The 16,174-nt window shown below is 35.8% G+C and overlaps 2 protein-coding genes across 2 annotated transcripts; both read right to left on the reverse strand.

The window, feature by feature from the left end:
• Window positions 1-1,225: 1,225 nt before the first annotated feature.
• On the reverse strand, window positions 1,226-5,383 carry LOC142618433 (protein IQ-DOMAIN 24-like). Its single transcript, XM_075791372.1, has 4 exons — window positions 4,897-5,383; window positions 3,135-3,335; window positions 2,621-2,698; window positions 1,226-2,169 (listed from the first exon to the last, which is right to left on the reverse strand). Exons 1-4 carry the CDS (start codon window positions 5,236-5,238, stop codon window positions 1,414-1,416), a joined length of 1,377 nt encoding a protein of 458 aa, XP_075647487.1. The 5' UTR covers window positions 5,239-5,383; the 3' UTR covers window positions 1,226-1,413.
• A 4,510-nt stretch (window positions 5,384-9,893) lies between these two features.
• On the reverse strand, window positions 9,894-16,174 carry LOC142618573 (protein FAR1-RELATED SEQUENCE 5-like). Its single transcript, XM_075791517.1, has 5 exons — window positions 15,954-16,174; window positions 11,441-13,805; window positions 11,165-11,317; window positions 11,025-11,084; window positions 9,894-10,911 (listed from the first exon to the last, which is right to left on the reverse strand). The coding sequence occupies exons 2-5, from the start codon at window positions 13,799-13,801 to the stop codon at window positions 10,816-10,818; spliced, it is 2,670 nt and encodes an 889-aa protein (XP_075647632.1). The 5' UTR covers window positions 13,802-13,805; window positions 15,954-16,174; the 3' UTR covers window positions 9,894-10,815.

A 16,174-nucleotide genomic window follows, 5' to 3' on the forward strand; every position in this document is an offset into this window, starting at 1 on the left:
ATATTTACTGTATGGCTTGTGATGGGTATCCAAGGTTGCATTTGTTTCATTGTGGGTACTAGAAATATTGCTAGCTGCTCTATTTAATGCGAGGAACTAATGAGATTCCTTGTCACACTGTTATTTAGTTGATTAGGACAAATGCCCATGTGTAGGCCACCGAAAGTTAATGAGTGAGAGGAATCTGTGAAATCCAACTCAAATGGGCGAGTACAATGTAACATTGGATTAAAATTTAAAATTTTCTTTGTATGAAAAAGCAAAAATCAGTGATTCCAATTCAAGGCACAAAGACTGGTATTGTGTACTAAACTTTACTATCTTTTGGTTATAAAATGAGATATATTTATACTATCGAATGAAAAGACCTGGTACTCAACCTTACCAGTAAGAAAAAGATTGGCATGCTTCAAAATTTTATTCCAACACACACTTAAATAAGAAATCAGGTAATGAAGGGGATTCTTATTTGTACAAATAATATTTCAAACTTGGAAAGAGAACAAAGAAATTAACGATACTAATTAAAGTAATGGTGGCCAAAGGCCAAGAACACCAAGGCATCAAGTTCTGTATTAATGAAGCAAGAAGGCATGCATGTGAAGAAACCTTAAGAGATTTATGATTCATTTTTGTGCAACACACAAATTGCAAACTAAACCGAAGTGGAACTCTTACCTATCAATACATACGAACAATCACATTGCACATTTGGGTTTGAGCTGAGAACCAATACCTTGGGGAGTCTTCATGTCAGGTTTAACATATCATGTTGGGATACTATCTTAAGCTTAAAACATAAGCTAATAAATTTGGCAATAATGTCTTCTCAACTATTCATTTCTGTGACCACTATCTGATGTGGAATTCAACCATATTCACACATGAATAGTCCCATACCAGTGCATGTGAATTCCAACAACAACAAAAAAAACATTGGTTTTGGCAGCTCGATGGTACATTTCCCCAGTAATCCACATGGAGTGCGTAGGATTGGAGGAAGGATTGCACTAGTGAAACACATCAGATTGTGCAAGGGGGTCTATAAAAAGGAGGACAATGTGATAGCAATATACTCATGTATGCTTTTTCTGTTTGGCTTTATAAAAGGAAAAGAAAACTGCAAAGTGAACTTTAGCTTGGAGCTAAAAGTAATGATGATATCACAACCATTTGTAGGAAGGTGGTAGACAGATCCACGAGCAATGAACCAATCGACATTAGATTTTAGTTAGAACCATGATGAGATATATATAAGCACAACTATGATTATGTTTGAACATACAGTTTAAAACAGTAAGTGTCTGGCAACTTTTGATTGTGCAATGACAGGTACAAAAATCATGATCAAATAATTACAACTCTAGCATTGCTGCCATACATAGAAAAAAAAAAATACAACAACAAGTGGAATCACCTTAAATTAGCACTCCCAACTCTATTCAATTGGCCAGAGGCTGAATAAGCTTTGTACCTATACTCAGCTTGTTCAGCAAACCTCTTATCTGAATCAACCCCTGCATCCCACAAACCCTGAAGAGATCTCCTTGTTGAACCGAATTTCTCAAACTCTAGCCTTTGCCTTGGGGCACTCTGTGACCTAACCTTAGCCCGAAAGGACTCCGTGTTAGCCATGTAGTTTGGGTGACCTGAGTACCCACCAAAATAGGCCCACGCATACTCACTTCTTGTGGGTGTGAATGGACCTCTTCTGGCACTACTTCCAGGCCTGGATGACAAAGAATGCACTTGTGGGCTGTTGTCAGCAGTCCTTAAAGCCGTTTCATCTCTTCCTATTTTGAAGGAGCCAAAAGATAAAACTCCCCCAGAAGATGGTGTAGCCTGACTAGGAATTTGATTTGGAGCTTTTGTTGAGCGTTTTGACGGAGAGTTGTATGTCATAAAGCTCTCATTATTATAATCAGAAGCAAAAACATTCGGTGATGTCTGAAAGGTTCTCTTACTTTCTTGGGAGTTCAAATGCGGTTTCCAAGTGTCTACTTCGAGAATCTTGTCGCACTTCTCATCATCAGCATGCCCATTTCTTAATGAAATGTCTCGACGGTTGTTCCATAAATTTTCTTCCATCCAATGGTCTAACCACTTTGAACTACCATGTGCTTTGTCTAGGTTGATGATGTCCCTGAAGTTTGAATTTGAACCACATCTCTATGTGCGTGGGAACACACAGTGCAGTAAAAATGATTAGTGCAATGAAGACTTATGAAGCATTTGGATTATCATTCAAATGCCAAATGAAGTTGGAGATCACATTTCAAACCGTTAAAAAATCGTAAATTGTTAAAAAGTTTAAAAGAGAAGTAATTCCTTGAGCAATTCAACATATTTTCTTCACCACCTCCAAGATACAATCATACGAAGTCCAAAAACGGGTCATGACTGAAAAATTGGAACATAAGCATTTTGTTGAAACTACATTGGCCTTTTTATCTTCAGTTTAAAAGATCCCAATTTACAGAAATTAATTAATTTTAAAAAAAGAAGAAGGAAACTAGAAGTCATTCTGACTTGAAATTGCATTTAAATGGCTAAACCACAATTCTAAGGAGAGCATCAAATATGTCCTTAGAAGATCCTACACAACCAATCAAGTAAATACCTTTAAAATTGAGGGGCCCTCAAATTTGGAACTATAAGCTCGAAGTTGGCAATCATTTATGTCAGGAGTTGCAGGGACCTGCAAGAAGATGTAATAGAAAATGTACATCACCTAAATGCACAAACACGCAATTATTCTTGACATTTTCTGGTAAGTCAATCAGTCAATTTAGGTGACAGAATTATAGGATTGTATAATACTTTGAATCTTTTTCGTTCTAGCAACAGTGAGGATTTAATATGCTCAATTTTGGCTTGAGCAAGCTGCCAGAAACTGATTTTTTCCCCCCAAGAAAATTTTCCTTTTTTAATCAATCCCAACCTATCTCAAGACATTTCATATTGCATGAGCATTACTATTGCTCAATTTGACTTCCCCTTGTTCTCTTTCTTCTACTTTGGGCCACTCACTTATTTTTATTATATATATAAAAAAAAAGCTGCATATAAATCAAATTTCTGCATGACTAGGCTAACTAACAAATGAACTAGAAGAAGGAAGAAACTTTACTTACAGGGTGACGTGACAGAGAGGGCTTGCTGCTAGAATGGAATGATTCTGACAAGTGTGCACGATTTGCACGTGCTCGTGCCTGCACTCGGACTAATGTTTGCATTCGTCTCAGCATGTTGGCAGTTTGCTTTCTCACCATGTGCCCTCTCACCAATGCTTGAAGTTTCACCAATGCTTTTAGTGCTTTGAGCGCCCTCCTTGCCTTTCAAATTCCCCAAAGTCAAAAAAGGTTAGGTTAATCTCTTCCCAAGTTTTTTTTTTTTTTTTTAAATTTTTTATTTTAAAGCCTTAGTTGCACAGTACTAAAAGTTAGGTTAAAAGTGCTACATTTTAATATTAATTAGAAAACTTCAAAGTTAAAATCAAAGGTGGGTTGGGAGAGCAGAAACTTACAAAATACTTGAACCAGACTAGCATGGATATTTAAAAGGGTATAGGGTTGTGGATGAAATCATTATCTTTCTCTCTCTCTCTCTCTCACTTGCACACATACCCTCAATAAAATAAGCATTTATTACAAATTAGCTCTGTTTGATATGTGACATACACAGCAAGAAAAAGTTAAACTAAAGTGAAGAATCTAGTGGAAATAGTAGCTGACTTTGTGGTCCAAACCATGAGAATAGCACCAAAAAAATTCAGAAACATGGGTCATTTGTTTGATCTGCTTATGTCATTCGAGTACAGCTAGTACCTACCAAGACTCTTGATTCAACTGGACAAATTATGGCAAGAAATACAAAAAGTATGGTGGCCACTTACAACATATGCAAAGCCATGATTAATTACTTCTATTAATAGATACATTGGATTTTGAAACTAATGATGCCTGCTACATGATAATTACTATTTAAAATCCGAACTTAGGTTTTTTATTCGAGAACAATAAATTTACTAGTTGAGATAACTGAAATCCGTTACGTTTTCTAATGAAATCTAAGCATAAAATCTCAATTACTCACTTTATTAGTGGCTTTGTGCCAACCTTTTGTTATAGAATGATTCACATGCCCTCCACAATCATAATCCAACATGCATGGAACCATGGATAATTTTTTTTTATGAAATATTAAATAAAGGGCATCTTAATTATGAATTTTTACAGACAACATGGCGCGTGTGATTCACACAATAATAAACACACACGATTTAGTCTAAAACCACACGAAAAACACTCCGAGAAAATTGAAAATTTTAGCAGCGACCAGTCCACACACACCAAAGTACACGAAACGGACATTACAGTAAAACACCTTGGACAACAGGGAATCTATACTTTAATAAATAAAATAAGTCTGATAATGAAATGACTCTCCGCCATTTCTGTCGGTGCAATAGAATTAGAGAGTACCAACCCAATGACCCACGTTTCACTTTCATTTGTTTTCACTTTATATTTTTCCTTGAATGCCCATGAAATTTTCAAAAGTACTTTCTGACCCAATGTTTTCCGTTTGGTTTACCTAAAATAGTAGCCTCTTGACCAAGACTTAAATGACCATCCAAATTTTCCAGCGCCATTTGGCTTTGGCTTGAAACTGATTTTATGTCACGTATCAAACTAACGAGTCCATTACTATTTTACGTCACGTCTCAAATTAACCAGTTCAGCACCTCGGTACACTCAAATGGGGTAAATTTGACAAAAGCAATGTTATTTACTCACGTAATTCTAGGAACATCTGAAGGGCAGTTCTGGAAAAAAAAAAGAATAAAGAAACTGAATTCCAACTAACAAAACAACGGAATATGAAAGAACTAACCAGATAGCCACGAAAAGCAGACTGTATCTTAACGGCAGCGAACTCCGCCGTCAAAAGCCGATGCGCCACGTTGGCATTTCTCCCGACGTTACTGGTAAGTCTGACGACCTCAGCCGCCGCGTGAGCCGCCGCGAGAGCAGCCTCGGCCACCGCAGCGGTGGCAGCGGCAACCGCTATGGCGTGCTTGTTGGGGTCATCAACTTGGTGCCGAGACGGCGTCCCTTTGTGGGAGTTGCTGTTTAGCGAAGCGATGAAGCTCCTCCGCTTTTGCTTCTCCTTTTGCGGGGGCGGATTCTTGGGCTTCTTAGACCCGAACCCGAAGAGTCGGCTGAGAAAGCCCATCAGCTTAATGGGTCCGAGCTTTTAGTAAAGAAAACATGGTTTTCGGTTTTGGTTTTTGGTTTTGGAAGAGGCACAGAGTTTGGGAACTTTTTTTTATAGGAACTTGGAACTATGAAAGTAGCTGAACTGAGCACACAACTGGTTTGTTTTTTTAGTTTTAGAGAGGGATTATATGTAGAGAGAGATGTGCGGGGGGATTGAGTAGTCGGTAAACGCGCGATTGGGGAGGTTTGGTTACACGCGCTCCCTTTGTAGTAAAGAACTGAAGGGGGTGTTTAAAATTTCGAAATGTCTCCCTCTCTCTCTCTCTCTCTCTCTCTCTCTCTCTAGTCACTACTATTTATATCACAAAGTTCAACACTGTGATTTCTTTCTGTCCTTCAATGGCAATCGCTCTCACGTGTTGCGTTCGTCACTCGCTCTCAATACTCGTTAAAAAATTGTTTTGGTACAAATGTACAATAACAATTTTTTTTTTTTTTTTTTGGGTGGAATTATTGTTGAATGTTGACATCAGGTGTTTTTTAGTTGGAGAATAGAAACATTTGGGAAATACAAAAGAAAGTGTTATTAAAGTTGTATGATACGACTCTTGATGAGAAAGAAATGGTAAAATCTGTTGTATGATAAAAAAACTGTTTCAATTCGATTAAATATTTTTTTTTTACTTATATATATATTTTTTTTCTTATTCGTTAGTTAGTTTGGAATGTTATGTTACTGTTGTTAGGTTTGGATGTTTATGGCTTGTATTATGAAAGACAAGTAATTATAATAATAATTCCTGTAAGGACTCAATTTGCATCCAAGCCCAAAAATAGGAAAGGAATAGGCTTAAAAAGTCTAATACAATGAATTTGTAGAGATTGAGTTAGAAATCTAGATTTTAGTGAGTTTAGATAACAAAAACAATGGACTAAATCACAATAGGACACAAATGAGATAATTTGTGTAACGAAAATTGTCCTCAGACTCAAGCCAAGGAGACTGAATCTTATATTTCTCTTTCTAAAAGACAGATTACAGATATTGTCCTTATGTCTAACGTGTTTTCTTTCTCTCTCTTGATCCCCTTATCCTAGGGCTTTCTTCTTCCTTTTATACTTCCATTTCTCCTCTCTCTACCCTCCACGTATGGATCAAATTGTCGTGCAGGATACTTGTCCCATCAGCACTTTCCTGAAACCTTTTGAAGATCGTTGTAAGGCTGAACATTGCTACACAAGTATCGCTTTCTCATTAATGCGACCAGAGAGTTAGCTGCAAAGTATTCAATGCAGTGACAGCAGCTTTCCCTTTAGATATTTCATGGTTTTCCTTTGTCTTATACCCCTGTGATGCACATCCTTATCAATAGAGTCTCATGGTACATTGTCTCTAGATGGTAGATAACACATTCCGACCTCTGCTTAGTTGATCCGAGGAGATATCCCTCCTCGGACCAACTTCTCGAATGATCACGATCAGACTTTGCTTCTCTATAAACTAACATGGACCCTTAGTAAGATGTTTACCCATCCTCGGACTACTTAATGTTCTCAGAATGGGCCTCCGGCCCAATATGCATATAAATATGTACTCCTAGACCCATCTACCCCACAATTCTATTTAGCTCTGAATGAGTTTTCTTATTAGAGAATTAGTACGACCCTAAATTGTTATTTTAGAATCTAAATACATTAAAATTTATCTTTACTCAAGTGTTTAAACTTAAAATATTTTTGAAGGGTTCAGTTAATGTATACCCTAAAGATATACATTAACAAATCCGTGTTTAAAAAATTTTATCGGGAATTGAAAAAGTTGTTAAAACTTTTTCAATTCCCGATAAATTTATTTTCAAAAATGGAATATTATTGTGTGCTCTTAGGGCACACGTTAGTAAAATCCATTTTACAAATGTGCTAAAGTGATTTGCTACATATAGAAATTACTGTTCACTAAGGCTAAACTTAAACACTGGTAGTGGTACACAACGGTGAAGCCACCATTGGTGGTTTCTGATCTTTCTCCTCTCCCTCTCTATCTCTAATTCCTTTTCTTTTTTTTCTTTTTTTTTTTTCTTTTGGAGATGGGTTTGGGAATTGGGTTTCTTTAAAAATGGGTGTATGGGTTTCAAGTTGTGGAAATTGGAGGCCTTGGTTGCTTTCAGTTTTGGTAGTTATGGCTTTAGGGATTTGGTGGTTGCTTTCAATTATGGTGGTTGTGGCTTGTGCTTGAATTGACGGCATTGACTTGGTTTCAGTGGTGTTGGAGAGAGAAAGGGATGGAGAGGCAGAAAGAGAAGAGAGAGACTGGTGTTGATTTATAATAATTTATTGGATAGTTTATGTTATTGTAATGAGTTGTATTGAAAAATAAGAAATGGGATGTAGTGTGTGTGTTGTAAATTGGTTTGTTAAAGTAGATAGAGTAACTTTATGTGCGTTAAAATAAGTATATTTTTACAAATCCGGATGCTAATGCTCTTAGTGAAAACAGAATGTGATTAACCTAATGATATGTGTAAACACTAAATTTCAAGTTTACAAATCAAACAATCAAAATAGCTTCACAAATGTATATTTGTATTAATGAATTAGTAGGTACAATTATTTGCAATCAAATCCTATTACAATAGAATACTCTTTTGATTCGATCTCCTTGAAAAATCTTGGATTCAAATACAATCTTGATACTAACATCAAATGCTCCTCAATTTGATTAAGAAATGAATTGAGAGATCTTTGAAGTTAAATTATGATGAACCTCTCACTGTGTTTGTTAGAAATCCTTTATTATTCGTGTTCTTCGTGTGTTCTTCGTATTTTTTATCCGTTTGAAGATTGTAGTGGAAGTTCTTCAAGGCTTTGAAGGGTTGAATCCATTGATCTTCACTAATAATTTTTTGAAGTTTTTGAAAGCTTTTGAACTTGATTTCAGTTTTGGGATTTAAGAGGACGACTTGAAAGATTTCGCTTCGAATATTCCTTGTCTTTGATTGTTGAAGTTCTTTGAAGGGTTTGGAGCTTGATTCCAGCAGAGTTGTGAGACATCTGAACATTTTTGAATTTGTCATCCTACAAGATTGATGAGAGTCTTTATTTATCGAAGTCTTGGGGAGGGTGATGGACTATCATTGATGACATGCATTTTAATTTAAATAGAGAGATTTTATGTCTTGTTTTTCAAGGAACATATAACATTATTTGATTAGCCAATATATTTTAATTTAAAATAACACATAACGACTTAAACTACTTATATCATTTTAAATTAAATTTCAACATGTATTGATGTACAATTCGCCTTTAAGTATTCTTTGCAATTATACTTTGGATTTTACTAACGTGTGCTCTAAGGGCACACAAAAGTATACTATTTTTTGTAAATTGTTATTGAAAATTGAAAAAATTTTGATAATTTTTTCAATTCTTAATAAATTTTTTTCAAAAACGAATTTGTTAAACCGAACGTATTTATAAACACTTAAAATATTTCCATTATGCTTGACATAATAACAATAAAGGAAAATGTTAATCAGCACCGCATGGTGCTGGTTAATGTTTCTTTTTTTGTGTTTCACTTAAAAAGATGTAAAAAAATTGTCAAATAAATTGCTAAAAAAAAATTAAAAAAATTACTAAAAATTAAAAAATTGTCAAAAATTTAAAAAAATTGCACAAATAATTACCCAAAATGTGTTGTTAACGGGCACAGTAAGGGGCGTAAACACAACCCAACAACAAAATCCACTAAACAGCACGAATTTCCACTTCTACAGTATCAGTATGGTAGGGGTATAATTCTTTGTGTCAGACTGATGATGGTTTGCGTCACAGTAGTGTGAGGCTGTAAAGACTAGTAGTATACTACTGTGTTGGAGTTCGTTAGTTGGGGCAGTAGAGTAGAGCCCACGCATTTGAATGCGAAACCTAAACATTTGGTGCTTGACGCGACCGAACGAAGACGGAGTTGACGTGTAGTTCTTATTTTAAGTAGATGCATAGTTCAGTGATGGACTCATGGTTGACTCCCGTGTAAAGTAATGCGAATCAACGCGCCTAAGAGCATTCACACTTCATCGTTGAGAAACTATGGCCTGATTGGTACACGTTTCAAAAAAAAAAAAAAAAAATTTTAAAAAACATTATACATACTTTTATTTTTGCACATATTTTCAAACAACAAAACACATATTTTTAAGTGCATGTACCAAACACCTCTATATATTTTATTTTTTAAATATATTATTTAGTCTCAATATTCTATTTCTATTCAATTTAAACTTACGAAGCACAAACACTTTATTTAAGATATTATATTGATGTCGTATTTGTATTGTAATAAGGTTCTATCTATTGTATCATGTTATAATTTTTCAAAAATTGCTCGTGTTATCGTATTATACCCATACCCATGTCCGGGCATCCTATCTTCAGACCCAACAAGAATGGGAGTTCAAAGACTCCATAATAGAAGGCAAAAGAGAGAAACAAATTACTAAGCAAATAAAAGGTAGAAGAGATTTGAAATTCTTCAACAAACAATACTAGAGTAAGGACACAACATATTTCACAATTTAATAAAATAGTAAGTTGTAATTTGCAAGCAGACCAATCACTATTCTAACTTTTTTATACACCAATCATAATTTGTCACCTTAACAAGTTATGGAGAGTATAAAATATGTTGTATGTATAGATTTATTATTCTTCAACCCCATCTTAGGCAAGACAGAAGTGAACGGTTACATAAAAATACCTAACCTCAAGGATTGAACCGATCACTTGCAGCCTGCTCTAGTTCTTAGTTTTCAACTCAAGCTAAAGCTGAATTGGTCAGGCCTTGTTTGCTCAAGTTGGACTAGAGGGCTATTAATTATTTACAAAATTATGCCTTGGACCATGGCACGTTGCAAAATCTCTCCAACATCCTGCAGCCATTCTAGAGCAGGATCTGAGGTCACTTGAGAAACAGCAGTCCCTCACATAGTACAAAAGGCTCACTGCAACCAAGAACTTGAAGGTATATCAGGATCCAGTATTCTAAAAATTGAATAGCAATGAAGGAACAAGGTGACAAATGGATCCCGCTGGCCTTTGCAGATCAATTCTATCTGTTGTGTCATTAAGCAAATCATCCAAACAATTAGTTTTGCGAGAGTCCCCTTAATTCCCCAGTCTTTCCAATGTCATGGCAAATGCACCTGCAGTGGAAACTAAAAGAGGGTTGTCTTCTTGACAAGTGGGATTTTACGATGACTGAAGAATAGAGGGAAAAAAAAAAAAAACTGCAACGTACAATGATGAGAGAGATCAATGAATAAAATAAGGTATTGATTAAGCAGTTACCTACATAGGAAGTAAGAAAGTAAATAAAATTGACAAAAGGAAGAAATGAAAGAAGAAAAAGGAGCGAAATGGCATTGGTGGATTTACGTCATCTTTTGGTATATGAAGTTAGACTGCCCTTCTATCATTTAAAGTAGACTAAGTGGTATGCTGAAATACAATGTTTAGATTAAAAATGCAAGCCTTTGGACTGTACAGCACACAACAGAAAAGGATGAAAGTGAAGAGTAACTTTCCATATTCTTCACTTAGGCCCAAGATATGTGTTGGAAGCTCTGTATCTATCATCGTAAAGCAAGAATGAAGGTGAATGTGGATGTTGGACATCAAGTTCCATTGCCTACAGTCAATAACATGAAGCAATTAAATAAAGTATGCAAAGAGTGGTTTTCTTCAAAAGGAAAAATCTGTTAGCTGACTCATTGGCATTATTTGACCTCTCCATTTACTTACGTGCCTCAGTTGACTGGTGCTTGAGTCAGATTCTTGGTATGGGTTATGGATTAGGGGTTCCTGCATGGCAATTCATATACAGGTCACACAAAACAATACTTCAAAACATAATCAAGGTGGAAGTGTGGATAAATAATTACCTGTAATAGTTGAGTTTGGACAGGTGAATCATGTTGGTGAGAGAAGAAATTTGGTGAGTGATAGATGTTAGGATTGGGTTGCTGATCCATGACCAGATTAGATTGTGGGTACATGCATTGAACCACTTGGCTTGTATCAAAATTGTACATACCCTGTTTAATGCAATTTGGAAGTTTAAACATCAAATAAACTCTACACACTGAACAAATAGAAGGCGTGGACAATAGACATTACCATTGTGAACTGTAATTGCATAAAAGATAAGAAAATTTCACCTGCATAATGGGATTTGGCGTTGTGGCTTGCGATGAAATAATAGCCCTGGGGGAACTTGAAATGCAGTTTACAATATTCGGTGGGGATGCTTCTATATTCTGAACTCCTTTTGTATGAGAAACTTTTCCATTCACATTGGATAGCTCACCTCTATTAGGGATCGCCCTCTCCTTTTCTTTTGCTCCTTTTACTCCATTCTCATCCTGATCATCAAGTGTATTTCCATCCAGGAAAATATCTGCATGTTCACTTTCAGAAACATTTGCACCTGTGCTACTTGAGGTAACAGCTTGAGCCTCCTCATGTTTTAATGTCAAGATTTTCTCCACCCCTTCCATCACTTCATCAACTTGACTGGCAGCAAATTGAAATGCTTCCTCAGACTCAGAAGCCCTGGCAGATAACTTAAGCATTTTGTGGCACAAATTTTTGTAACGGCTTGCAACAACCAACTTGGGATTATCTTGTATGGTAAATTCGTAACTATCTCTCACACTTCCAGACCTTCCATCTTTTGTCCATCTCTTCAATATATATTGGGATGGGACAATCTTTATATTCCTATGATCAAGCACTTTCAGTGCATGGCTACATAGAAACCCAACATACTCAAACTTCATACAACTGCAAGTAACTGTATCATCAGAAGAATCAAATTTAACAGTGTGTTCTCGAGCTTGCCCAAATGTTTTGGCCTTGTACTCCAACAATGATCCATTCTGATTGCACTTGTTAACAACAACATTTAAGCACTTCTCATATCCCCGCTGAAATACTTCAAATGCCCTTGGGGTGTAAACATCACTTGCATGCTTTAACAAAACCACGTTCCCCATTAGTCTTGGCAAACATCTATTCATGTCATCGTTAGCTTCAGTTTCTTTGCAACATTGCTCTTCTACTACTCTTTCAAAATACTTAAAGAAATGAAGAATGTCAAGGTCAGAATTTAAGTAATTTTTCAAATCATTAAATAAACACTCACCCAGATGCAAGCCATTCATGTCAATGAAAAAGGTATTCCTGCCATATACCATAGCCCATTTCTCTCTCTCCCTAAACATCCATCTTAACCACTCATTCTGCTGAAGACCATATTTTTCCAGCATAGCCTCCCAGGCACGTACAAAATCATCCTCATCCTTGTGGTAGAAGATACATCCCTTTAGATCTTTGGCAAAAGAATCAGTCTCTTTGACTACATGGCTTAGGTGTTTGAGAGCATTCTGATATGTTTGCCATACACATATACGATGACTTGTTTCCGGTAAGACTGAATTGATTGCTTCAACAATTGCTGCATCTTGATCTGTGAGAATGGCCTTTGGCTTCTTCCCAGACATTGCTTCTATGAAAGTTCGAAATAGCCACTTAAAAGATTCTACAGTGTCATCATATAAAAGTGCAGCCGCAAAAATCAAAACTTGTTTGTGATGGTTCACTCCTATAAACTGTACAAATGGCCGAAAGTGTTTGTTTGTTCTGAAAGTTGTGTCTAAACAGACCACATCGCTGAAATGGTCATAGTCCACTACCATATTATCATTGGTCCAAAACATGTTGCTTACCTTGTCATCAATATCTAGCTGTATAGCGTAAAAGAATGATGGGTTTTCAAAGTGCTTCCTTTGAAAATAATGCAATAGACGCCCTGCCTCTCCCTCCTCCATATCTCTTACCCTTTCAGACTGAAGATAATTGTCATAATCAATGGCAAGATCATCAAGGGATTCCTGGATTTCAAATCGTCTATTCATCAATTCAAATGCTGATTTAGAGTGCGACCTTGAATTATCTTCTGAGCTAGCTTCAACATCTCGAGAACAGCTTAATTCTCTTTGCAATGGTAATGTTTGAGCATTAGTTGGGCTTACATTGTCATGATTGTGTTGTGCTTCAAAATGTGTAACCCGGTATTTACCATCAGGCTGACGAGTAATGATCATATGTGCCAAGCAACCAGTTCTAGTTTCCTTTCGGTGTTTCTTCACATTAACATCTCTTTTGTCTTTCCTTCGGTATCCCTCTTTAGAGCATGTGAACTTCCTAGATACCACCTGACCATGCACCTTACTCCTATTTACCCAGTCTTTACGAACACTAAAACCTACCAATCTCGCATATCTGTTGTAGAATTTGTATGCATGTTCATCTGATTCAAACTCTGTACCAATTTTTAGTACTGCATCTTTGCTGGCTTCATCATTTAAGGAAAGGGTGGAATGGGTTCCATTACTATGGACAACTTTTGGGCTGCGACAGTCCTGCTCAACATTCAAGTCCAAATTATTTGATGCTTGAAGTCTCATATCCATATTCTCTTCAGGGGGACTACTTGAGCTGCCATCATCTCCTTCCATTGACCTTCATTAAATGGACACACGAATAGAACATTAAATAACCAAAAGAGAAAAATATTATCTATAACTTCCTGACCAATAGAAACTGGCCAAAAAAGAAATGATCACAAATCTTCATCCATATTAGCCTTTTAATTTTGAGATAGAAATCCTGTAAAATTATTGGTGTGACAAGAAAATTTCATCATATAGGGGAAAAGAATACAGAATAAGAAGCCTAATATTTGAGTTCCGGCCAAAATTATTATACACAAAACAACATGCATGACAGCAGGTACAAATACACACACACCACAGGTGAAATTTTGAAATTTTATCGTAAATTATTGGTGTGACAAGAAAATTTCATCATATAGGGGAAAAAAATACAGAATAAGAAGCCTAATATTTGAGTTCCAGCCACAATTATTATACACACCAAAACATGCATAAATGCAGGTACAAATAAACACACACACAGGAGAGATTTTGAAATTTTATTGTAAATATTCTCTTTATAATTAACCTAGAATTAATAATGATTTTTTATCATGTCGTGCTTTATTGACCTCAAGTTTAGATTGCAATTGATGAATTAATAATAGAATCAAGCTAAAAATGTCTTGCAAACACATAAGCAACCATAAAGGAATTCAAACCATCAATTACACATTGAAATTTCACATTTACAAATTCTGCGCCTATTGGCATCCTCTAGTATTCACCAATATCAGAATTGATTTAACAATTGATCACATCATCTCAGTCTATTTTTTATAGATATATACAGAGAGAGAGAGAAGAGAACAGAGAGAAAAAAAATACACAAACCCAAAAAAAGAAGTAAAGTCACAATGAATCTGGATAGCTTCCATTAAACAAGACTTTGCATATCTATATTACCTTATCTTTTGTTCAAGCAGTGAACATATCCCCATGTACATATTAAGAACGTAAAAAGAAGAGTGTAAAAGCTAATGACTGTTCTGAACCTTATCCTCTGTTTTTGTCTAAATGATCATATTCATTACATATATATTTTTCCCTAAAGCTAATTATATGCCCTAAGAAACTTCTTTCTGCCGACAGAATGACATTCTATAAATCACATTGATATACTTGTTATGAAGAAGCAAAGAGCTTTATGCTAGCCAAAGTCCAAAGTGGGTAAGGTCCAATTAGACAAACTCATAAAAAACAAAAGTATGGAACCTTTCTAAAGAAGAGCTCTTTAGAATTGCCTCTAGCATATAAAACCCACGGGCAACTGACCCCACCTGCCAGAATTAATTGCTAGGTAATCCATGAGCATTCACCCGTAACAAGCTAAGCAGTTTATACTCATGCCAAACATTGAGTCATTTCTATGAGGAATGGTACCTTGTCCACCGTCCTAGTAGAGTTGTATCCTCAACAAAAACAAGAAAACATTTTACTGGAATATTCTATGTAATTAACAAATATTTCTATCACTTATTTCAACCAAACTATGGCCTTTGAAATGCAATACAAAACGTATTCATATTGGGACCTATCAACACCTCAACTTCAAACACAACCAGCTTGGTTCTCAACAGGATCCACTAATAGTGCTCGATAGGGATAACTTATTTTCTTTGGTTTATTTGGCTTAAAAAAATAACATGGGCATAAGTCAATTAAGCTGAAAAAAACTGATTTTTAGCTATGCATATGTGCAACCAAGTTAATTTCCCAGATTCACATTTTACGCATATTTAACAAAACAACAAACTAGTATGGCTAATTCCTATAAAATCACTTATATTGTAGCTATTTTCACCTTTTCAAGATTTGGGTATTTGTAATTATCTTTCTAAGAATCCAATTTGGGGCCCCTCAATTTGGCATCTAAATTTCACACAACATATAGGAATGCACTACATTTCAACTTTCCGTACTTCTTTTTTCTCTCTCTGGGTTCTATCCTATGTTTACTGATTCAGCTAAACAAAAGTGCAAGTTTGTAACTTTGTATGCTTAATTAACAAATAACAAAATAAAATTTCAGGGGTAAGCAAATTTAGTCAGTTCAGTTTGGCACACAAATTTCCAAAACAAAAAGCTTTAAGCTTCACACTGAACCATGCCGCATTAGAATCTACATAAACCCAAAAGTAAATTCACAAAAAGGTATGAGAGAGAGAGAGAGAACCTGAGGCTTTGATTCTTGGAAGAAGGGTCTGAGCTGAGGGGTTTTGTGAATTATGACTTAGGGAGGAGCTTTGTGTTCTTCGCTGGAAACAGAGAGAGGGGAGTCTGGGTGGGTTCGTTTGGGTCCAAATCCAAATAGGTAGGAATTCGAATTCCAGGGGTTTTGTTTGCGGGAAATAGAATTCTCAAATTCCAGTGTTTAGTGTGATACTATAATTTTCA

Source organism: Castanea sativa, chromosome 12 (genome assembly GCF_040712315.1).
Source record: "Castanea sativa cultivar Marrone di Chiusa Pesio chromosome 12, ASM4071231v1".
NCBI classification, from domain to species: domain Eukaryota; kingdom Viridiplantae; phylum Streptophyta; class Magnoliopsida; order Fagales; family Fagaceae; genus Castanea; species Castanea sativa.